The sequence below is a fragment of the Ornithorhynchus anatinus genome, chromosome 1 (genome assembly GCF_004115215.2).
Source record: "Ornithorhynchus anatinus isolate Pmale09 chromosome 1, mOrnAna1.pri.v4, whole genome shotgun sequence".
NCBI classification, from domain to species: Eukaryota; Metazoa; Chordata; class Mammalia; order Monotremata; family Ornithorhynchidae; genus Ornithorhynchus; species Ornithorhynchus anatinus.
This window is the reverse complement of record NC_041728.1, coordinates 132,459,825-132,483,270: the sequence shown is the minus strand read 5'-3', so window position 1 is coordinate 132,483,270 and position 23,446 is coordinate 132,459,825. Positions and strand designations below refer to the sequence as shown.

The window sequence follows — 23,446 nt, the reverse complement described above, 5'->3', positions numbered from 1 at the left end:
GTCCGGGAGGCTCTCAGGCTACGGGCTGCCCGACAAGGAATAGATAATAATGATGTTGGTGTTTGTTAAGCGCTTACTATGTGCAGAGCACCGTTCTGAGCGCCGGGGGAGATCCAGGGTCATCAGGTGGTCCCACGTGAGGCTCACGGTCTTCATCCCCATTTTACAGATGAGGGAACTGAGGCCCGGAGAAGCAGTGTGGCTCAGTGACAAGAGCGTGGGCTTCGGAATCGGAGGTCATGGGTTCGACTCCCGGCTCTGCCACTTAGCTGGGTGACTGTGGGCAAGTCTCTTAACTTCTCTGGGCCCGAGTAACCTCATCTGTAAAATGGGGCTTATCCGTGAGCCTCGCGTGGGACAAACCGATGACCCTGTATCTGTATCTGTATCTGCCCCAGTGCTCAGAACAGTGCTCTGCACATAGTAAGCGCTTAACAAATACCAACTTGCCCACGGTCAGCTGACAGGTGGCAGGGCCAGGATTCGAACCCATGACCGCTGGCTCCCAAGCCCCGGCTCTTTCCACTGAGCCACGCTGCTTCTCGAGATGAACACACCCGTCCCTCCCCGCTTGCCCCCAGCCCCTTACGGTGGTTCCGTCCTCTACGGAGCGCTTTGCGCAGTGCTTGGAACACCCAGGGCGCTTAATAAATACGATGGAATGAACCAGAGGAAAGCAATGGATACCGGGAAACGTCGGCAACGGTGAAAAGGGACAGGTCTTGGTGCGTTCGAGGTGACCCTGCTGCTTCACAGCGTGGCACCCGGGACGATGATAACAGCGTCCTTTACTTACTACGTGCCAAGCACCGTACTAAATGCCGGGGTGGATGCGAGATGATCGCCAGATCTGCCCCAGGGCTCACGGTCTAAGCAGGAGGGAGAGGAGATAGCGAATCTCCCTTTTGCAGATGAGGAAACTGAGGCACAGAGAAGTCTGGCGACTTGCCCGAAGCCAGTCCTGGACTCCCGGGCCTGCGCCCTTTCCACTAGGCCACACTGCTTTCTCAGGACGCGCCCTCCGGCCACGGGCCGGTCCGGCGGGCGGCCCGGAAGGAGGCGTCATCCATCTGCCCCGCCGGTACCGGAGAAAGCGATCCCTAGGGGTGAGAAAACCCCGAGGCGGGGGTTACGGTGACGAGGACTGAGTTCCTGCGCGGGTCGATTAATAATAATAATGATAAGGTTGGCGTCTGTTAAGCGCTTACTACGTGCAGAGCACTGTTCTAAGCGCTGGGGGAGACACGAGGGAACGAGGCTGTCCCGCGTGGGGCTCCCAGTCTTCACCCCCATTTTCCAGATGAGGTAACTGAGGCCCAGAGAAGTGACTTGCCCACAGTCACCCGGCCGACGAGTGGCGGAGCCAATATTCGAACCCATGACCTCTGACTCCAGAGCCCGGGCTCTTTCCGCCCCTCCGCCCCCCGGGGTCTGTATCCCCTAAAAGCTGGCCCACCTTTGAGGCCGCCGCACGCGTCCGACCAGTGGAGCGACGGAATGAGGAGGAGAAGCTCCGGGCTTCCCTCTGGGCCTCAGAGTCACCAGGAGGGAAGAGGGAGAGCGCGACTGGCCTCCGCGTCCCTCTCCCCGCGGCCCCCGACTCCCACCGCCGACTCCCACCGGGCAGGGCGAGGGGCCCGAGCGGCGTCCCGTCCCCGCCCCGGCCGCGGAAGGAAGTCCCGGACCCATCTTGGGAGACGAGGATCTTTTATTTAACACCGTCACCGCCGTCGGTAACGCAGGGGAGAAGGCCCCCGGCGTGGGTGGCCGTCGGGGTCCTCGGCCCCCGGGGCCCCTCAGAGGTCGTAATTGGGGTTCTTGCGTAGGATGACGAAGCCTTCCAGGATGGGGGTGACGGGCAAGAACTCCTCGGTGGCCAGCTCGGCCCGCTCCCCGTGGGCCAGCAACACGGGGGTCGTGTGAGTCTGGAAGCCGGTGATGGTTTTCGGCTTCCCCGCTTGGCCCACGACATCCACGGCCTGTCAGCGGGGAGGCGGGACGGGTCAGCGGAGGGGGACGGCGCGGGAGGCTCCCCGCTCCCCACCCCGCTCCCCGCCCGCCCGGCCTTCTCACCTGGCCCACGCGGACGGACACGGGCAACGGCCGCAGCTCCTCGTCAAAGGTGACCAGCATGCGCGGCTGCATGGCGGCCACTAGCCCGTACAGCACGTAGTGGGACTTGCCTAGGATGACTGCGGACGGCACGGGAGGCGTGGGCAGCCTCAGCGGGCGGGACGGGAGGCTGAGCGATCCACGACCCCCGCACCCTGCCTCCGCCTCCTCCGGTCCTCATGAGCTCCGCCCTCCTCGCCCCACCCCGGGCCCCGCCGTTCCGCCTCCCCGGCCCGTCTTCTTCCCTACTCTTAGCCCGGGGTCCCGGGGTCCCATCCGGTTCCCGTCCGGCCCGGGGAGGCGGGACCGTTTAGGCGCCAGGCGGGCCAGGGGCCCGACCAGAGGGGCCGCGGGGCCGACCCGGGGGCTCGGGCCCCGTGACCCGGCGGGCCGAGTTCGGGCCCGGGCCCCCCCCGCCGACGGCAGCAAGGAGGCGGCGGGTCTCGGGAGGGCAGCCCCTCCCGGGGGGCACTCACTGTTGCGGACGTCGAGGAAGGAGACGAGCACGGTGAGCAGGCCGGCCACGGCCACCTGACTCATGAGCTGCCGGTCGCTGTGGTAGGGGCACAGCGTCAGGGTTCCCTTCCCCAGGTGCGTCAGGCCCTGGGCGAGACACGGAGGAGGGTGAGAAAGAAAGCGCCTCCCGCCTCGAGGGTCCACCCCCGGGGACCCCGCGTCTTCCACGCCGCGACCTCCGGGGACGTCGAGCCTCCCTCCCGTGCAGTGATGATAACGGCGTTGTTTGTCGACAGCTGGCCGGGTACCGGGCCCCGGACTAAGCGCTGGGGGGGGACGGGGACGGGGGGACGCAAACAAATCGGGTCGGCCGCGGTCCCCGTCCCGGGTGGGGCTCCCGGTCTCGATCCCCACTGGACCGCTGAGGGAAGTGAAATGACTTCCCCGAGGGGTCACCCGGCGGGACACGCGGCAGAGCCGGGTTTAGAACCCGGGTCCTTCCGACTCCCAGGCCCGGGCCCTGACCGCTTGGCCACGCCCCCCTCCCCCCCCCGTTTCCCTTACTCCCGACCCACGGCGGGAAGGGCACCATCCTTTACCTGGGCGAGGCGCACCATGAAGAGGTTATTGGGATCCTTGGCGTGATACTGGGCCAGCTGGCGGAGCATGGCTGCCAGGCGGGCGTTATTGGTGCCTAGGAAGGTGAAGGTTTAGCCCTTTCCAGGGGCGGGGCCGTATCTCGGGGAAAGCCATACGAGATCAACACCCCCCCCGGCCCCCTTCTCCCCTAGACTCACCGCTGCCCACCATGCCCATGGCGAAGATGGAGTTATAGGACACTTCGGGGTCGGCGTCGTGGGAGAACTTGCTCAGGGTATCCAGGATGTTCAGCCGGGGGTTGGAGACGGAAATCAGGGCCAGGGCCAGGGGTACGGCCCGCCTCAGGGTCGGCTCCCCGTACCGGAGCTGGGAGGGAGGAAGGTAGGGAAGGGTGAGGAGGCCCCAGGCTCACCCCGACCGGCCCGAGGGAGCCCACTCCGTGCCCCCCCCTTTCCCGGATCAGAATGGAAGGTAAAAGGGACCCCCTCGCCCAACGCCGCAGACGGGGGTCTCGGGCCTCCCCACCCGGGGGGGAAACGCTCCCGTGAGCCCACCCCCTCCGGACGCCCCGCTCCCGGGTCGGCGTCGCCGCCCCGGGTCCCCCCGGGAGCCAGACTCCCTCGCTCACCAAGTGTCCGAAGGTGCGCAGGGCCATCTCGGCCCCAATCTCCTCCCCCATGGCGATGAGCGCGATGCCCAACACGGCCACCCCCTGCGTCGGGGGAGGGAGTGTGCCCAGTGAGCCGAGGAGGGTCCGGGGGCCTCCCCCCGCCGTCACCCCCAAGGGGGGATGCCACGGAGCGAGAGAGCTCTCCGCCCCCCGATGTCCCCTGCCTTAGAGACGCCACCGTTCGGTCGCAGGCACCCGCCACCCAAGCCTTTGCTCTCTGGGCCCCTCTGCCGCGACGATCCGGGGATCTGGCGGAGGGAGTACGCGGTCGTCGTCCCCCCCCCCCGCCCCCCCGGCCCCCATCCCCTCCCAACCTTTTCGGGCCCACCCCCATCCGGAAGAGTCCCCCGTCCGCCCCTGACCGCACCTGATGAGCCCCCATGTCGGCAGGGGCCTCCTTCTTGTCTTTGTCCTTTTTCTCCTTCTTGTCCTTGTCCTCCTCCTTGTCCTTCGAGTCGAAGTGCTCGCTACAGATGTGGAGAAGCTGCTGCACCTTCAGGACGTTCCCAGAGCCTGAGAAGGAAGAGGAGCGGGAAAGGAGAAGGCGGCACTGAAGACGGGCACGGCGGCCCCGATCCGGTCGATCGACGGTATTTATCGAGCGCGTGGCTCCGTGCGAAGGGCGCGGGCGTCGTGGGTTCAAGTCCCCGCTCAGCCGCTCGTCGGCCGTGTGACTCTGGGCAAGTCACTTCGCTTCTCCGCGCCTCAGTGACCTCACCTGTAAAATGGGGATTGAGACTGTGAGCCCCACGAGGGACAACCTAATCACCTTGCATCCTCCTCAGCGCTTAGAACGGTGCTTTGTACACAGTAAGCGCTTAACGAATGCCATCATCATCACCGTGGGCACGGCACCATAGTGAACGCTTGGGAGAGCACGCTGAGAGTCGGGAGATACGTTGCCTGCCCACGGCGAGCTTACAGTCCAGAGGGGGAGACGGACATTAACGGAAAGAAATTTCGGCTAGGGTCCTAAGCGTGTGGGTCTGAGGGAGGGATGAATAAAGGGGGAGGATCCGAGGGCAAGGATGACGTAGAAGGGGGTGGGAGGTGAGGAAACGGGGGGCTGCCAGGGGGAGGCCTTTGGAGGAGAGGTGCCTTCAACAGGGCCCCGAAGGTTGGAGGTCCCCCCGAGACTCAACCCGGGCGCCCGTACTCCGTCCCCGGACCGAGGGGCCGCCCGGCGTCACCCTGGAAGACGGCCCAGCTCTGCAGCGGACGGGGGAACGACGACGGGGGGAGCGCACCCCGGGGGGGGGGCGGAAGAGAACGTCGAGGGGACAGCGTGGAGCAGGGGGTGCGAGAGGGTCGAGGAGGATCGTCCTCGTGGAGGAAGACACGACGAAACCCCGCCGGAGCGGCCCCGCGGGCCACGCACCAACCTGCGTAGGCACACACGTCCACCAACGTATTGGCGAAGCTGCGGAACGGCTCCGACACCACCTCCAGCGCTGCCAGGATTGCCTCGATGGCCTCGCCCTTCCCTGGGGACGAAAACCACCCAGTGCCGTCAGAGGACCGGGGGGGGGCCCGTCCTCCTTTCCCACCCGGCCCGCGCCGTGGAGATTCCTCGCCTCCCTCCGGTGCCGACCCAGCCTCTCCCCTCAGGGGCCGGGGCTGCTGCCGGGACGGAGGGCCGGGGGGTGAAGTGGGGCGAAGGGGCCCTCTAACCGAGGTGGTTGAGGCCCAGTCCCAGAGGGAGCCAGCGGGCGTACGTGTCCTTGAGCTCGGTCTCCGACTTCTCCATGATGGTCTGGAGGATCGTGGAGGTGACGTCGCCGTTGCAGGAGCCCACGGCGATCATCCCGCACGCCAGGGCTGTCACCCCGGCCACCTGCGGTGGAGATGGGGAGGGAGGAGAGGGACCTGCTTAAACCGTGCCCCCGGGGGCCCCCGGGACCGCTGAGGAACAGAGACCCACCGGTCCTCTCCCGGAGACCCCGCCGCCCTCCTCCGCCTTCCCTCCCCGGTCCCCGTTTCCTCCACCCACCTCCATGCTGGATTTGGAGTCCCCCATCACCGGTAGCAGGAGCGTCAGGACATCCTCGCGGTTGGAGCCGGCATAGGCCAGACCCAGCCTGCAGGCGCCAGGGAGAGCACACGCCCGTGACGACCCCCTCCCCGAGGCGCGAGGGGAGCCGACGGGGTCGAGGAAGCGGGAGTGCACACCCAGGGGGACGGGGAGGGTGGCGGGGAGGGCCTTACCCAAAAATAGCACCGAGCCGCATGGTGTTGCTGTTGTGGAGGACGTAGTCCGAGAGAAGGGCCAGGGCTGGGTCGCACTCATTCCGCACCCCGGAATTCACAATGCCACAGGCCAGGAGAGCCCCCGACTGTGGCCGGAACAACACGGATCCGGCTCAGAGGCCTCGCCTTCTCTCCTCACAGCTCAGCCCCCCCGCGCTCCCCGCCCCCGCCTCCCCCATCTTCCCCTCTCAGTCACTGCCATCTACTGAGCGTCTACTTTGTGCCGAGCACTGGGCTAGGTGCTCGGGAGAGTACACTGCCACAGAATCGGCAGACCAGCTCCCTGCCCGTAACGAGCTTAGTCCAGAGGGGGGGGACGGACATTAATAGAAACGATCTGTGATATCTAATTTAAAGATACGCACCCAAGTGGTGTTGGGTTCGGGGTGGGGTGAACATCAAATAACCAAAGGTCACAGATCCAAGTGACTCAGAAGGAGGGCGAGCCGAGGGAAAGAGGGCTTAAGGGGGCAAGGCCTCTCGGAGGAGACGTGACCTTAATAATGCTTTGAAGGTGGAGGGGGAGTCACCGCTGGCGAATATGGTCTGGCGCATATGGAGCGGGAGGGAGTTCCAGGCCGGGGGGAGGACGTGGGAAAGGGGTGAGAGGCGAGAGAGACGAAATCGGGGCGCGGAGCAGAGCGTGCGGGCTGGAGGAGGAGACCGGTGAGGTGGGGCGGGGGGGGGGGGGGGGGCGGGGGTGAGCTGGCAGCGCTTTAAAGCCCAGGGTGAAGAGTTTAGAGTCTCACTTCTGAGTGAGGGCCAACGGAGAAGGAAGGGACGAGACACAAGCCTCCACACCGGCCAAAGGGACGGGCCCCCGTGGCCCAGGCATCAGGGAGGAGGCTGAGGAAGGAGGAGGGCAGTTACGGCCCAGGCCTACCTTGATGTAGTCTTCCGAGGAGTAGAGGTACTTGTCTATCTGGGTGAGGCCTCCGTCCACGTCCCACAGCAGGATCATGCCCAGGGAAGCAGCAGCGCTCAGCATCCCTGCACCCAAAGGAGACCTGTCAACAGGGCGGGCGCCACCCAACCCCGACCCAGACGCCCCGAGACCATCCTCAGACGAGACAGGGCTCCTGCGCTCAGGGAGTGGAAACACCTGGGAGGGAAGCTGGAGCGGCTGAGAGGAAGAAAAGGGGGGGGGGGGGGGGGAGAAAAGAGGGTCTCACCGTGGTCTTTGTTCTTGTACAGCCATTTGTTGCCGTCGTCTGTGAGCAGCTTATCCTGGCCAAAGGCCGCGTTGACGAAGCCGTTGACAAAGGAGGAGGCCAGGTTCATCCGAGCCGAGTCCACCTGAGACCCACTGCCCCCGAACCCTGAGGGGAAGATGAGGCGGAAAGGAGCCGGGGGGGAGGCCGGTCAGAGCGGAGGGGGAGACACACCCTCCGGTCTCTTGGTCACCGCTTCTTATCGGCATCTTTCCAGAAACCAAGAGCTATCGGGCTGTCCTTAGGGCAGCATTCCAGTCTCATCCACCCTCCCCCCAGGATCGGGGCAGCTCGGCGACGGGGAATCTGGGATCCAAGGCGGCCTAGGCACCGGTTCCCCCCGACAGCCCCGGTGCCTCCAGCCCCCTGCTCTCACAACAATCTCTCCACCATCCCCTACTGTCGCGGCTACTCACGGTTGTTTTCCAGATGGGTTTTGTAGATGTCATCGGGCACTTTGGGCTCCATTATGTCCAACTGGAGGAGAGAAGCGGGATCGGTCACCACCCCCCACCCCGGCAAAGAGCCCAGGCGACCCGCCTACCCTATCGTCCCGGGGCCCAGCCGACGCGGCCAGAGGCGGCCGGGGCCAGGGCGTCATAACCAGACGGACCCGGGGAGGAGGGAGCTCGACGCCTCGGGGAGGAGGGTAGGGCGGTCTCACCTCTCGGGCTAGTGCCAGGAAGTTGCTGTTGAGCTGCACGTTGGACATGATCTCTGTCAGATCCTCGTACTCCTCCACGTCTTCACTCAGTTCCAGGAACACCCCGTGCCGGCCCAGCATGAACGCCATCTGCTTCTGCACGACCCTGGGGGGGAGGAGCCCGGCGGAGGCCGTCAGCTTCCTCGGCCAGACCCCGGGGTCCCCACCTCACCCGAGTCAGGCCCCGGACGACCGGATCCAGCGACCGCCCCCCCAACCCCACTCCGAACCGGGCTTCGACCCTCCCCGGGTCTGAAGCCCGGTGCCCAGATCTCACATACACATCCTTGCACGAGGTGAAGATGTCTTCCACCAACTCCATGTCGTTGAGCATCAGCGCCAACCGCAGCGCCTCCGGGAAACGGCTGAACTTGCGGAAGACGCCCAGGGCGCAGCGCAGCAGGGCCGAGTTCTCGGGCTCTGGGACGTAGCTCACGCAGCTGCAGCCGAGAAGCGACACGGGCGTCACCGCCCGGGCCCGGCCGCCCGGGCCTAGCGCGGGGGAGCCCCTCGGCTCCCCCGCCGCTGCCCTCCATCCATCTCCCGCTGCTCACCTGGTGAGGTAGAGGCACACCTTCGCGTACGCGTTTTCGTCGATATCCTTCTCAAGCATGTCCATCTGCTCGATCTCCATGAGCAGGTCACAGGCCTCGTGCTCCGCGTTGTGCGCCATGTTGTAGGGGACGATCTCCTTCACCAGCGTCAGGAGCGGTTCCCGCTGGGCCTTCTCAGCCTCATCCAGCTCCTGCCACTCTTTGGCCACCTCTCCCGCCAGGTGCCTGGAAGCAGACCCCGAACCATCACGGGGCGGAGGCGGCTGCCCCGCGACCCCCTCCCCGTGGGACGGGACGGGCTCCTGGGACCCCTGCCCCGGGGATTTTCGGCTGCCCTCCCCCTGCTCCCCCCAGGCCCCGCGGGAAGCGCAGCCAGCTCCTGCCCAGCCCCAGCCCCGAACGTACCTGACGTACTCATGGCCCCACGACGCCAGCTCCTCCTGGGAGCCCACTAGCCGATACTTGAGGCATTCCCGTTCCCCACTCATAGTCATGGCCAGGACGGAGATGATGTCTGCTGCAAATCGCTGGGAAGAGACCCCCACCCCGCCCCCAGAAAAGGGTGAAGCCACGGCGAGGAGGCCCGAGAGAGCTACCGGTCCTGCCGACCCCAAGGAGAGGCCCCGGAGACGGGCGGGAAGCTGAAGCCTCTCCGTCCCCCGGCTCCCATTCCGGTCAGTCCCCTTACCGTCCTCCCTGTCCCCGAGCTCGGTGTCCTCCTCGACCCCTCGCTCTCCTTCAATCTCACATTCCACTCAATCCGTCGCTGCCCAATCTTCCTCCCAGACACCTCACCGATCCTTCCTTCCCTCTCCTCTTTGGTCTCAGCTCTGGTCAGGGAGTGGCTAGACTAATTTTGCCCCAGCCTCCAGGCTGGTCTCCCTGCTTCCCATCTGCACTATCCCAATCATCATCTCCTTGAAGACTCACTCAGCACCACACCTTCCACTAGCTTACCAAGTGTCTCCGCGCCAAGCAAAAAATTCTTCAAAATCTGCTCTCTCCACCAGTTCGTTCCCCAGCCTCCACAACTCTTCTCTTCACCCGCTACTCCCCAACCCGCTCTCTTGGTTCCACCCCAACGAACCTCCTTCCCACACCTCACTCACACTGTTCCCCCAGCTTAGAACCCCCTCCCCGATCCAACAGCCCCCCTGAAAGCCCACCTGCTCCAAAAAGCCTTTGCAGATTAACTTTTAAGACCTCAAGTTCCACCACCCCATCAGCCATTTCTAGAACTTAGGGACTTCTCTGTAATTCATTCAACTATACGTTAGCCGTAAATACTTCTACGGCCAGCTCCTCCGTTAAGAGTGTAAGCTCCCTGTTGGTAGGGAAGTGCCACTTCTTTATTCTGTACTTCCCCAGCACTTAATAGAGAGCGGTGAACTCCGTGGGTGTTCAACATATGCTGTCATGACTAACCCTCACCCCTAAATTCCTGATGCAAATGACGGCAAAAAAAATGACTTCAGCTTACTCGAACCTGGTCTTGGCCACAGATTTTCTTTTTCCCCCCGTTTAGGGTCTGAAGGTCTTCCCCAAACCATTAGCGCTCTGTAAATACCATTGATTTGAACCCCCAAATAGGACGAGGACAGAGAGGACTTCTCGAGTCTTAAAATCTGTCATTTTGATTACCGAATTTCTGACTTGCCTTTGATGTGATCTGGACTGGATTCTTACTGATCTGTGCGTCTACCCTCCCCTATTCACGATGAGCCCCTCATGGGCACAGAGGCTATGCCTTAACTGATTTTCCTGCAGTAGCCCTGGTGTCTAGTACAGTCCCTCAGCACAAAGCTTAATAAAAGTCAATGACAAACCAAAAAAAAAATAAAATCAACCCCGTCCCTTCCCACGCAGCCCTCCGCGGTGTCCCACCTTGTTCTCGCCCGGAGCCATGTTCTCATAGATCTCCTTCAGTTTGCCGTAATGTGGGCGCAAAAACTTCAGGGGCTTGGGCACTGAGGTCATGGAGGTTGTGGAGGAGCGGATCTGCCGTCGCAACTCCTCCAGGGCCGGTCGGTACAGGGACGTGTCCTTCTCCTGGGGACGGTGAGGGTGGAAGGGAACCCAGGAACGGAGGTGGCACAAGAGGAGGATGGAGGGGGAGGCTCATAATTGAGTGGTGGGCTTCTCCATGAGGCCCAGTCTCAGCCTAACCACCCCACTCCTCCTCCTCCTCCTCCTCGGGGAAGTGATGAGTCCAACCCCCAAACTAAGAAGCAGCATGGCCCAGTGGAAAGAGCAAAGACCTGGGAGTCATAAAGTCATTGGTTCTCATCCTGGCCCCGCCACTTGCCCGCTGGGTGACCTTGGGCAAGTCACTTCCCTTCTCTAAGCCTCAGTTTCCTCAACTGTTAGGGATTCAATACCTGTTCTCCCTCACTTCACTGTACCTCAGTTATCTCATCTGTAAAATAGACGTTAAGACCGGGAGCCCCATGTGGGACACGGATTGGGTCCAACCTGATTATCCTGAATCTCTCCCAGCGCTCAGATCAGTGCTTGACCCACAGTAAGCACTTAAATACTATCGTTAATGTTGGTACTTGTTAAGCGCTTACTATGTGCAGGGCACTGTTCTAAGCGCTGGGGTAGACACAGGGAAATCAGGTTGTCCCACGTGGGGCTCACAGTCTTAATCCCCATTTTACATTAATCGTTACGATTATTACTTAGACCGTGAGCCCCAAGTGGGACAGGGACCGTGTCCGACCTGATTAACTTGCGCCTACCCAGCGCTTAGAACGGTGTGACCAACAGTAAACACTCAACAAATACCACAGTTATTATTATTACAGGATAAACAGATGCCCGGTGACAAGGGAGAGTCACACACAGGGACAGAACTGCTCAATTCTTCCAACTACCCACCTGGGCGTCCACCCCCAGAACCAAAATGAACACACCCGGTAAAGAACAATAATAACGACGACGGCATTTGTTAAGCGCTTATTACGTCCCAGCCACCGTCCTAAGACCATCAGGTTGGCCTCGGTCCCCGTCCCACACGGGACTCACGGTCTCGAGCCCCATTCCCCAGACGAAGTAACTGGGGCCCAGAGAAGTGAAGTGAGCTGCCCGAGGGAGGCAGAGGCAGGATTAGAACCCATGACCTTCTGACTCCCAGGCCCGGGCTCTATCCAGTCCACCACGCCGCTTCTCACGCTTCTTGGCGGAAGCAACGTGACCTAATGGTAACAGCACGGGCCCGGGAGTCGGAGGGCCCGGGTCCCCGCCCCACAGCGGACAAGTCACACAGCAGACAAGTGGCGGAGTCTGGATTAGAACCCATGACCTTCTGACTCCCGGGCCTTGTTGTCCAGCCACTAGGCCACGCCGCAGCTCGGAGACAGCAGCGTGGCTCAGTGGAACGAGCAAGGGAGTCAGAGGTCATGGGTTCGAATCCCGGCTCTGCCACTTGTCAGCCGTGTGACTGCGGGCAAGTCACTTCACCTCTCTGGGCCTCCGTTCCCTCAGCTGTAAAATGGGGATGAACACTGTGAGCCTCACGCGGGACAGCCTGATCACCCTGTACCTACCCCGGCGCTTAGAACAGTGCTCTGCACACAGTAAGCGCTTAACAAATGCCAACACTGTTATCCCAACCCGGGAACAGCTACCCCGGGAGGCACAGGGATGTGGGGATGGGGGAAGATGGAAGCGGTGAGGGGCTCGACCGACACCGCCTCACCTAGACTGTGACTCACCCCCAGTCGCTCCACCAGCATCTCCAGTTCATCCTGAAGCTGTTTGTCTTCTTCAGACTGCAAGGGGGCAGAGATTTGGAGTAATGTCCGTCTCCCGCTCCGGACCGTGAGCTCGTCATGGGCGGGGGCTGTTGGCCTCATTCGTTCGCTCGCATTTATCGGGCTCTCACTGTGTGCGGGGCACCGTGCTGGGCGCTTGGGAAGTACCCTTCGGGAACAGACGGGGACCATCCCTGCCCACAACGGGCTCACAGTCTAGCAGGGGATGTTCTAGCGTCCTCTCCCAGGCGCTTGGCACACCGTAAGCGATCAGACTGTGAGCCCGTCAATGGGCAGGGACTGTCTCTACCTGTTGCCGAAATGTACATTCCCAGCGCTTCGTACAGCGTTCTGCACATGGTAAACGCTCATTAGATACTATTGAATGATTAGATTGTAAGCGATTAGACTGTGAGTCTGTCGTTGGGCAGGGATCGTCTCTTATCTGCTGCCCGATTGCCCATTCCAAGCGCTTAGTACAGTGCTCTGCACATTGTAAGCGCTCAATAAATACTACTGAATGAATAACTAGACTGTAAGCGATTAGACCGTGTGCCCGTTGTAGGGCAGGGATTGTCTCTATCTGTTGCCCAACTGCCCATTCCAAGCGCTTAGTACAGTGCTCTGCACATAGTAAACGCTCAATAAATACTATTGAATGATTAGATTGTAAGTGATTAGACTGTGAGTCCGTCAATGGGCAGGGACTGTCTCTATCGGTTGCCCGATTGCCCATTCCAAGCGCTTAGTGCAGCGCTCTGCACATAGTAAGCGCTCAATAAATACTATTGCATGAATAACTAGTCTGTAAACGATTAGAATGGGTGCCCGTCGTAGGGCAGGGATTGTCTCTATCTGTTGCCCGATTGCCCATTCCAAGCGCTTAGGACAGTGCTCTGCACATAGTAAGCGCTCAATAGATACTACTGAATGATTAGACTGTAAGCAATCAGACTGTGAGCCCGTCATCGGGCAGGGATGGTCTCTGTTGCCCAACTGTCCCTTCCAAACGCCCAGTACAGTGCTCTGCACATAGTAAGCGCTCAATAAATACTACTGAATGATTAGACTGTAAGCAATCAGACTGTGAGCCCGTCATCGGGCAGGGATGGTCTCTGTTGCCCAACTGTCCCTTCCAAACGCCCAGTACAGTGCTCTGCACATAGTAAGCGCTCAATAAATACTATTGAAAGATTAGACTGTGAGCCCGTCACTGGGCAGGGATGGTCTCTGTTGCCCAACTGCCCCTTCCAAGCGCCTAGTCCAGTGCTCTGCACATAGTAAGCGCTCAATAAATACTACTGAATGAAAGATTAGGCTGTGAGCCCGTCATTGGGCAGGGATGGTCTCTGTTGCCCAGCTGTCCCTTCCAAACGCCTAGTGCAGTGCTCTGCACATAATAGGCGCTCCATCAATACTCTTAAATGAATTCTTCATACAAATAATAGGGAGAAAAAGCAAACACCCACAGAGACACATAGAGGGGAGATTCTCCCCCTCCCCCGCCCCCCCCCCCAGGCTGGGCAGGCCGAGGGGCATGCTGGGAAGCCAAGGATGAACCAAAGGCCCCGAAGGATTGTGGGTGGACCGGAAGTGGGGCTGATTTTGAGGCGGAGGGGGAGAGGCGGGGGCGGCGGCGGGTCCGGGGGTCCGGAGGGCCGTTTCTGAGGAGGAGGAGGAGGAGGGGCCGCCGGGGGATCGGGCGGGGGAGGGAAGGCCGGGCCGCCGGCCGAGGCCCGCGGTGACTCAGCGGCCGGCCGGGCCGCACGGGGCCTCGGGCCTCACCAGCTCCTGCTCCTTGTCCTTGTCGCCCGGCTCCCGGCGCTCCTTGCCGCCCGCCTTCTCGTCGGGGCCCCCGGGGGTGGCCGGCTGAGGCGGCGGCTGCGACGCCTTCCCGCGGCCGCCCTCCTCCATGGCGCGCGCCCGCCCGCGACTGCGCAGGCGCCGCGCCCCGGCCCCCAGAGGCCCCCGCGCCCGACGGGCGCGAGGCGGGGCGCTGCACGTGGCTCAGAGGGCGGGAGCCGGCCACCGGAAGTAGCGCGAGACGGGCGCCTGCGCGCGGGGGGGCGGGAGGGGGAGGAGGCTCGAGCGCGCCGGGCGTGACGTCACGTGACGTCGGACGCCTAGCCTGGGGCCGCCACTACAACTCCCAGACGCCTCTGCGGCGCCTGGGGCTTAACCGGCGGGGTTACGGCTACGACTACTACTGGTCGTACTTCTTAAGCGCTTACTAGGTGCCATTCATTCATTCAGTGGTATTTATTGAGCCCTTACTACATTCATTCATCCACTCAGTCGTATTTAATGAGCCCTTACTAGGTGCCATTAATTCATTCATTCAATCGCATTTATCGAGCCCTTACTAGGTGCCATTCATTCATTCATCCATTCAATCGTATTTATCGAGCCCTTACTAGGTGCCATTCATTCATTCACTCATTCCATCGTATTTATCGAGCCCTTACTAGGTGCCATTCATTCATTCACTCATTCCATCGTATTTATTGAGCCCTTACTAGGTGCCATTCATTCATTCACTCATTCCATCGTATTTAATGAGCCCTTACTAGGTGCCATTCATTCATTCACTCATTCAATCGTATTTATCGAGCCCTTACTAGGTGCCATTCATTCATTCAATCGTTTTTAATGAGTCCTTACTAGGTGCCATTCATTCATTCATCCATTCAATCGTATTTATCGAGCCCTTACTAGGTGCCATTCATTCATCCATTCAATCGTATTTATCGAGCCCTTACTAGGTGCCATTCATTCATTCACTCATTCAATCGTATTTATTGAGCCCTTACTAGGTGCCATTCATTCATCCATTCCATCATATTTGTTGAGTGCTTACTATGTGCACTGGACTAAATGCTTGGAATGGACAACTGGGCAACAGATGGAGACCATCCTTTCCCCATGACGGGTTCCCGGTCTAAACGGGGGAGACAGACGGCAAAACAGAATGAAACAAAAACAAGACAACATTATCATGATAAATAGAATCAAGGGGATGTGCACTTCATTAACAAAATAAATAGGGTAATAAATTATATATATACAAATAAGCACAGGGCTGAGGGGAGGGGAAGGGGGGAGAGCAGAGCGTGGCGGGAGGGGAGGGGAAGCAGAGGGAAAGGGGTTAGCTCAGTCCGGGAAGGCCTCCTGGAGGAGGTGAGCTCTCAGTAGGGTTTGGATGAGGGGAAGGGAGTTAGTTTGGCGGAGGTGAGGAGGGAGGGCATTCCGGGACAGCGGGAGAACAGGGCCCAGGGGTCGACAGTGGGATAGGCGAGAACGGGGGATGGTGAGGAGGTGGGTGGCAGAGGAGCGGAGCGTGCAGGGTGGGCGGTAGAAAGAAGGGAGGAGAGGTAGGAGGGGGCAAGAGGACGGAGAGCCTCGAAACCAAGAGTGAGGAGTTTTTGTTTCGTGCGGAGGTCGATGGGCAACCACTGGAGGTTTTAGAGAAGGGGAGTGACAGGCCCAGAGCGTTTCTTCAACCACCTTGACCCCTTTCTCACCTTCCTTCTCTCCTTCTCTCTGCCCACTCTGATCCTTGGAGACTTCAACATCCATACGGATGTACCCGACGACTCCTCTGCCGCCCGCCTGCTATCCCTCCTCGACTCTGCCGACCTCCTCCTCCACCATACCGCGCCCACTCACCGACTCGGTCACACCCTCGATCTTGTCATCTCCTACCGCTGCACTATCTCCTCACTCACCAACTCTGAAATCCCTCTCTCGGACCATAACCTTCTCACCTGCCTCATCTCTCACACTCCCTCCCCCTGCAAATCTTCGCTACTGCCCCACAGAGACCTCCGCTCTCTCGATCCCATCTGTCTTTCCAATAGCATCTCGCCTCACCTTGCCGCCCTGTCCTCTCTTCCCACTCTCGACGATCGGGTCTCCGCTCTCAACTCCACCCTCTCTACTCATCTCGACTCTCTCGCCCCCCTTTCCCTCCGCCGCTCTCGCGCCACTAACCCACAGCCCTGGATCACCTCCTCCGTCCGCCTCCTACGCTCCTATGCTCGAGCTGCTGAGCGCCGCTGGCGAAAGTCCAAGCACCAAGCCGACCTCACACACTTCAAATTTATCCTTTCCTGCCTTAACTCTGCCCTCTCCTCCGCCAGGCAAAGCTTCTTCTCCTCCCTCATCGACACCCATGCCCGTCACTCCCGCCGATTGTTCCGGACCTTTAACTCTCTCCTTAGGCCCCCTGTTCCTCCCCCTCCCCCATCTCTCACCCCTAATGATCTGGCCACCTATTTCCTCATGAAAATCAACACGATCAGGTCTGAGCTCCCCAAAGTCACCCCTCCGCCTCTCCCCTCCCCCCCAACAACCCCCTCCCCTACTTTCCCATCCTTCCCTGCAGTATCCTCAGAGGAGATCTCCTCCCTCCTCGCAAGTGCCACCCCCTCCACCTGCGCCTCGGACCCCATTCCCTCTCACCTTCTTAAAACCATCGCCCCTGCCCTCCTCCCTTCCTTAACTTCTATTTTTAACCACTCAATCTCCAAGGGCTCCTTCCCCTCTGCCTTCAAACACGCCCACGTCTCCCCCATCCTAAAAAAACCCGCTCTTGACCCCACTTCCCCCCCCAGTTATCGTCCTATCTCCCTACTACCCTTCCTTTCCAAAATCTTAGAACGAGTCGTCTACAATCGATGCCTAGAATTCCTTAACTCCCATTCTCTCCTAGACCCCCTCCGATCTGGCTTCCGTCCCCTCCACTCTACCGAGACTGCTCTCTCTAAGGTCACCCGTGACCTCCTTCTTGCCAAATCCAATGGCTCCTACTCCATTCTGATCCTCCTTGACCTCTCTGCTGCCTTTGACACTGTCGACCATCCCCTCCTCCTCCATACCTTATCTCACCTTGGCTTCACGGACTCTGTCCTCTCCTGGTTCTCCTCTTACCTCTCTGGCCAATCATTCTCGGTCTCCTACGCTGGAGCCTCCTCCCCCTCCCATCCTTTAACTGTTGGAGTTCCTCAAGGGTCAGTTCTCGGCCCTCTTCCGTTCTCCATTTACACTCACTCCCTCGGTGAACTCATCCGCTCTCACGGCTTTGACTACCATCTCTACGCAGATGACACGCAGATCTACATCTCCGCCCCTGTCCTCTCCCCCTCCCTTCGGGCTCGCATCTCCTCCCGCCTCCGGGACGTCTCCACCTGGATGTCGGCCCGCCACCTAAAACTCAACATGAGCAAGACTGAGCTCCTCATCTTCCCTCCCAAGCCCGGTCCGCTCCCAGACTTCTCCATCACCGTGGATGGCACGACCATCCTTCCCGTCCCGCAGGCCCGCAATCTCGGTGTCATCCTTGACTCGTCCCTCTCGTTCACCCCACACATCCTATCCGTTACCAAGACCTGCCGGTTTCACCTCTACAATATCGCCAAGATCCGCCCTTTCCTCTCCACCCAGACGGCTACCTTACTATTACGGGCTCTCGTTATATCCCGGCTAGACTACTGTGTCGGCCTTCTCTCTGACCTCCCTTCCTCCTCTCTCGCCCCGCTCCGGTCTATTCTTCACTCCGCTGCCCGGCTCATCTTCCCGCAGAAACGATCTGGGCATGTCACTCCCCTTCTTAAACAACTCCAGTGGTTGCCTATCGACCTCCGCTCCAAACAAAAACTCCTCACTCTAGGCTTCGAGGCTCTCCGTCACCGCGCCCCTTCCTACCTCTCCTCCCTTCTCTCTTTCTACCGCCCACCCCGCACGCTCCGCTCCTCTGCCGCCCACCTCCTCGCCGTCCCTCGGTCTTGCCCTTCCCGCCGTCGACCCCTGGGTCACGTCCTCCCGCGGTCCCGGAACGCCCTCCCTCCTCACCTCCGCCAAACTGATTCTCTTTCCCTCTTCAAAACCTTACTTAAAAATCACCTCCTCCAAGAGGCCTTCCCAGACTGAGCTCCTCTTCCCCCTCTACTCCCTCTGCCATCCCCCCTTTACCTCTCCGCAGCTAAAGCCTCATTTTCCCCTTTTCCCTCTGCTCCTCCACCTCTCCCTTCCCATCCCCACAGCACTGTACCCGTCCGCTCAACTGTATATCTTTTCGTTACCCTATTTATTTTGTTAATGAATTGTACATCGCCTTGATTCTATTTAGTTGCCATCGGTTTTTATGAGATGTTCTTCCCCTTGACGCTGTTTAGTGCCATTGTTCTTGTCTGTCCGTCTCCCCCGATTAGACTGTAAGCCCGTCAAATGGCAGGGACTGTCTCTATCTGTTGCCGACTTGTTCATCCCAAGCGCTTAGTACAGTGCTCTGCACATAGTAAGCGCTCAATAAATACTATTGAATGAATGAATGAATGAGTTTCTGCAGGAAGATGGGCCGGGCAGCAGAGTTAGACTGGCGTGGGGAGAGATAGAAGGAAGGGAGATCAGAGAGGAAGCTGACACAATAATCCAGTCGGGATATTATGAGAGCTAGTACCAGCATGATAGCCATTGGGATGGAGATAACAATAATGATAATCCTGTTGGTATTAGTTAAGCACTTACTATGGGCCAAGCACTGTTATAAGCACTGGGGTACATACATGGTAATCAGGTTGTCCCACGAGGGGCTCACAGTTTTCACCCCCATTTTACAGATGAGGTAACTGAGGCCCAGAGAAGTGACTTGCCCAAAGTTACACAGCAGACAAGTGGCAGAGGCAGGATTTGAACCCACGACCCCTGACTCCCAAACCCGTGCTCTTTCCACTAAGCCAAGCTGCTTCTCCACCAATAATAGTAATAATACTAACGACTACTACCACTAATAATAGCAACGATAATAATAATCGTGAAATTTCTTAAGCACTTACTATGTGTGAGGCACCGTAGTAAGCACTGGGGTAGGTCCAAACTAATCAGGTCGAACACAGTCCCTGTCCCACAGGGAGTTCTCAGCCCTAATCCCCATTTTACAAGTGAGGAAACAGAGTCACAGAGAAGTTGTGACTTACCCAAGGTTACACAGCACATAAGGGGCAGTGGCAGGATTAGAACCCAGGTCCTCTGACTCCCAGGGCCCTTCTCTTCACACTAGCCCACGCTACTTCTCAGTCAAACAACTCTCCTTTCAGCCAAACAACTGACGGCATTGTCCAGGAACAGCTGCAACGGACGACACCTCCAAGGAACTAGGAAATTATCTTTCCTTCTTCAAGTTAACCATAATAATAATAATGATGATGGCATTTGTTAAGTGCTTACTGTGTACAAAACACTGCTCTAAGCACTGGAGAGGGTACAAGGTGAACAGCTTGACCCAGGTAGGGCTCACAGTCTTAATCCCCGTTTTACAGATGAGGTAACTGAAGCCCAGAGAAGTTAAGTGACTTGCCCAAAGTCACACAGCTGACAAGTAACTGAGTCAGGATTTGAACCCATGACCTCTGACTCCCAGAAACATGTCCTTTCATGTGTGGCTAAGATGCCGGTCAGAGAGTTTGTTTTCTGCAATGATGCATTTTAGGCTTGAGGGTCTCAGCAATGCCGTGTCGCTTCTCATTCATTTATTCATTCACTCGATCGTATTTACTGAGCGGTTGCTGTGTGCAGAGCACTATACTAAGCGCTCGGAAAGCACAATTTGGCAACAAATAGAGGTACTCCCTACCCAACCACAGGCTCATAGTCTAGAAGAGGGGAGGCAGACAGCAAAACAAAACAAGTAGACAGGCATCAATAGCAGCAATTATGAATAAATAGAATTATAGATATATATATACACATTCATTCATTCATTCAATAGTATTTATTGAGCGCTTACTATGTGCAGAGCACTGTACTAAGCGCTTGGAATGTACAAATCGGTAACAGATAGAGACAGTCCCTGCCCTTTGACAGGCTTACAGTCTGATCGGGGGAGACGGACAGTCAAGAACAATAGCAATAATTAGAAATAAAATAAAGTAAATAGAATAATAAATACATACGTATATATACACACGAGTGCTGTGGGGCAGGGATGGAAGGGAGGTAGAGCAGAGGGAGGGAGTCGGGGCGATGGGGAGGGGAGGAGGAGCTTCTCATTCAGAGGTCAGAGGTCATTCTCATTCATTTGGGAGAAGCAGCGTGGCTCAGTGGAAAGAGCCTGGGCTTGGGAGTCAGAGGTCATGGGTTCGAATCCTGGGTCTGCTACCTGTCAGCTGTGTGACTGTGGGCAAGTCACTTCACTTCTCTGGGCCTCAGTTACCTCATCTGTAAAATGGGGATTAAGACTGTGAGCCTCACGTGGGACAACCTGATGACCCTATATCTACCCCAGCGCTTAGAACAGTGCTCGGCACATAATAAGAGCTTAACAAATACCAACATTATTATTATTATTAGGTCCCCACTGCTGTTTCTCAACAGCCTATATCTTGACAATTTCATGCGACACTATGTCCCAGGTAATCTTTTTTCTGCTTTTCCAGTTTGGGTGTCATCTCATGGTTCAGTTGCCTCACTTGCCCGAAGGGTTCTATTTATCAGTCAATCAATCAATCCCTCGTATTTATTGAGCACTTACTGTGTGCAGAGCACTGTACTAAGCACTTGGGAGAGTACGATTTAACCGAGTTGGTAGACACAATCCCTGCCTACAGTAAGCTTACAGTCTAGAGGGATAATTGTGGTATTTATTAAGTGCTTACTGTGTGCCAAGCACTGTGATATGTACAAGATCATCAGATTCCACCTGGGGCCCACAGTATTGAATCTCCATTTTGCAGATGAGGGAACTGAGATACAGAGGAAGAGAAGTGACTTACCCACGGCCACACAGCAGGCAAGGAGCAGAGCCAGGATTAGAACCCAGGTCCTCTGACTTCCAAACCTGTCCTCTTTCCACTAGGCCACACTGCTTTTGTTATACAGCACGGAGCTGCCCTATGGTGCTGATGAAACTGCTGCCAAAGTAGGTTGTGAAATAGCAACTAGGTCCAAGTCTCACAGCCATTTAGAGCAGCCATTTAGAGAAGCACTGAGGCCTGAGAGAGCCCGGGCTTGGGACTTGGGAGAATACAATGTAACACATTCCCTGCCCACAATGAGTTTACGGTCTAGAGGGGGACACAGGCATTAATATAAATAAATAAATGACAGATATGTACATAAGCGCTGTGGGGCTGGGGGGGATGAATAAAGGGAGCAAGTCAGGGCGACACAGAAGAGAGTGGGAGAAGAGGAAAGGAGAGCTTAGTCAGGGAAGGCCTCTTGGAGGAGATGGGCCTTCAATAAGCCTTTGAGGGGTAGGAGGAGAATAAATGTCTGTAGGATTTGAGGAAGGAGGGTGTTCCCAGGCCAGAGGCAGGATGTGGGCAAGAGGTCAGCGGTGAGATAGAAGAGATCGAGATATAGTGAGAAGTTTAGCATTAGAGGAGCAAATTGTGTGCTCTGGGTTGTAAAAGGAGAGTAGCAAGGTGAGCTAAGAGGGGGCAAAGTGATGGACTGCTTTAAAGCCAATGTTGAGGAGTTTTTGTTTGATGCGGAGGTAGGTGGTCAAGTCGTTTTTCGAGGTGTGGGGAAACGTGGCCAGAACGTTTTTATAGAAAAATGATCCGGGGTAATAATAATAATAATGTTGGTATTTGTTAAGTGCTTACTATGTGCATAGCACTGTTCTAAATGCTGGGGTAGATACAGGGTAATCAGGTTGTTCCATGTGAGGCTCACAGTTAACCCCCATTTTACAGATGAGGGAACTGAGGCACAGAGAAGTTGAGTGACTTGCCCTCAGTCACACAGCTGACAAGTGGCAGATCCGGGTTTTGAACCCATGACCTCTGACTCCCAAGCCCAGGCTCTTTCCACTGAGCCACGAGAGTGAAGTAGGGACTGGAGTGGGGAGAGACAGGAGGCAGGGTGGTCAGCAAGGAGGCTGATAGAGTAATCGGGGGGGGGAGGATGAGTGACTGGATCAACGTGGTAGCATTTTGGATGGAGAGGGAAGGGTGAATTAAGCGATGTTAAGGTCGAACTGACAGGATTTAGGGGTGGTTTGAAGATGTGGGTTGCATGAGAGAGAGGAGTCAAAGATAACACCAAGGTTACAGGCTTGTGAGACAGGAAGGTTGGTGGTACCGTCTACATGGATGGAAAAGTCAGGGGGAGGACAGGGTTTGGGCGGGAGGATAAGAAGTTCTGTTTTAGATAGGTTTAGTTTGAGATGATGGGAGGACACCTGAGTGGAGATGTCTTGAAAGCAGGAGGAAATGCGAGCCTGGAGAGAGGGAGAGAGATCAGGGGTGGAGATGCTCTGCACACAGTAAGCACTCAATAAATACGATTGAATAAGATGTAGATTTGGGTATCGCCCTCATCAAGATGGTAGTTGAAGCCGTGTGAGCGACTGAGTTCACCAAGGGAGTTGGTTTAGATGAGAATAAAAGGGGACTCAGAATCGAACCTCGAGGGACACCCACATTTAGGGGGTGGGAAACAGAGGAGGAGCCCGTGAAAAAGATTGAGAATGAGAGGCCAGAGAGATAGGAAAACCAGGAGAGGAGCATCAGTGGTTAATGTTGGATAATGTCTCCAGGAGAAAGAAGTGGTCGACGGTGTCAAAGGCAGCCGAGAGGCTGAGGAGGATTAGGACGGAGTAGAGGATTTGGCAATAAGGAGATCATTTGCGAGCTTTGAGAGGGTGGTTTCTCTGGAGTGAAGGGAACGGAAGCCAGATTGGAGAGGATCAAGGAGAGAATTGGAGGAGAGGAACTTGAGATAGTGGGTGTCGACAACTCACTCAAGGAGTTTGGAGAGGAATGGTGGGAGGGAGAAGGGGTGATAACTGGAGGGAGCTGTGGGGTCAAGGGAGGGGTTTTTAGGATAGGGGAAACATGGGCATAATTGAAAGCAGTGGGGAAGAAGACATTGGAGAGTGAAAAGTTGAAGATGGCAGTTTGGGAGGGAAGAAGGGAGAGGGCCAGTGTTTTGATAAGGTGTGAAGGAATGGGGTCAGATGTGCGGGTGGAGGGGGCGGATTTTGAGAAAAGGCAGGAAATCTCCTCTAGGGATACTGCTGGGAAAGATGGTAGAGTTGAAAAAGGAGCAGGAGTGGAGAGACTGAGGAGGGGCAGGGGAGATTTTAGGGAGCTCACGCTTGATAATGTCAATTTTCTCAATAAAGTAGGCAGCTAGGT

General features: G+C 57.6%; 1 protein-coding gene across 1 annotated transcript; it reads right to left on the bottom strand.

Annotated features, from left to right (window-relative positions):
- Positions 1-1,692: 1,692 nt before the first annotated feature.
- Positions 1,693-14,237, bottom strand: PSMD2 (proteasome 26S subunit ubiquitin receptor, non-ATPase 2). The gene is made up of 21 exons (XM_029066685.2): positions 14,094-14,237; positions 12,270-12,326; positions 10,438-10,602; positions 8,959-9,080; positions 8,554-8,778; positions 8,281-8,439; positions 7,961-8,105; positions 7,713-7,773; positions 7,258-7,404; positions 6,969-7,075; positions 6,044-6,171; positions 5,829-5,916; positions 5,510-5,672; positions 5,221-5,322; positions 4,206-4,351; positions 3,797-3,880; positions 3,366-3,534; positions 3,168-3,262; positions 2,589-2,715; positions 2,074-2,192; positions 1,693-1,979 (listed from the first exon to the last, which is right to left on the bottom strand). Exons 1-21 carry the CDS (start codon positions 14,220-14,222, stop codon positions 1,797-1,799), a joined length of 2,721 nt encoding a protein of 906 aa, XP_028922518.1. The 5' UTR covers positions 14,223-14,237; the 3' UTR covers positions 1,693-1,796.
- Between the last annotated feature and the right edge of the window lie 9,209 nt (positions 14,238-23,446).

Coding starts and splice junctions, on each gene's coding strand:
- PSMD2 (XM_029066685.2), bottom strand. CDS start 14,222: ATGGAGGAGGGCGGCCGCGGGAAGGCGTCGCAGCCGCCGCCTCAGCCG. Junction 8,106..8,280: donor TTCACCTCGTGCAAGGATGT/GTATGTGAGATC, acceptor CCTCCCCCCCAG/GGTCGTGCAGAAGCAGATGG. Junction 2,716..3,167: donor TCATGGTGCGCCTCGCCCAG/GTAAAGGATGGT, acceptor TGTCTCGCCCAG/GGCCTGACGCACCTGGGGAA.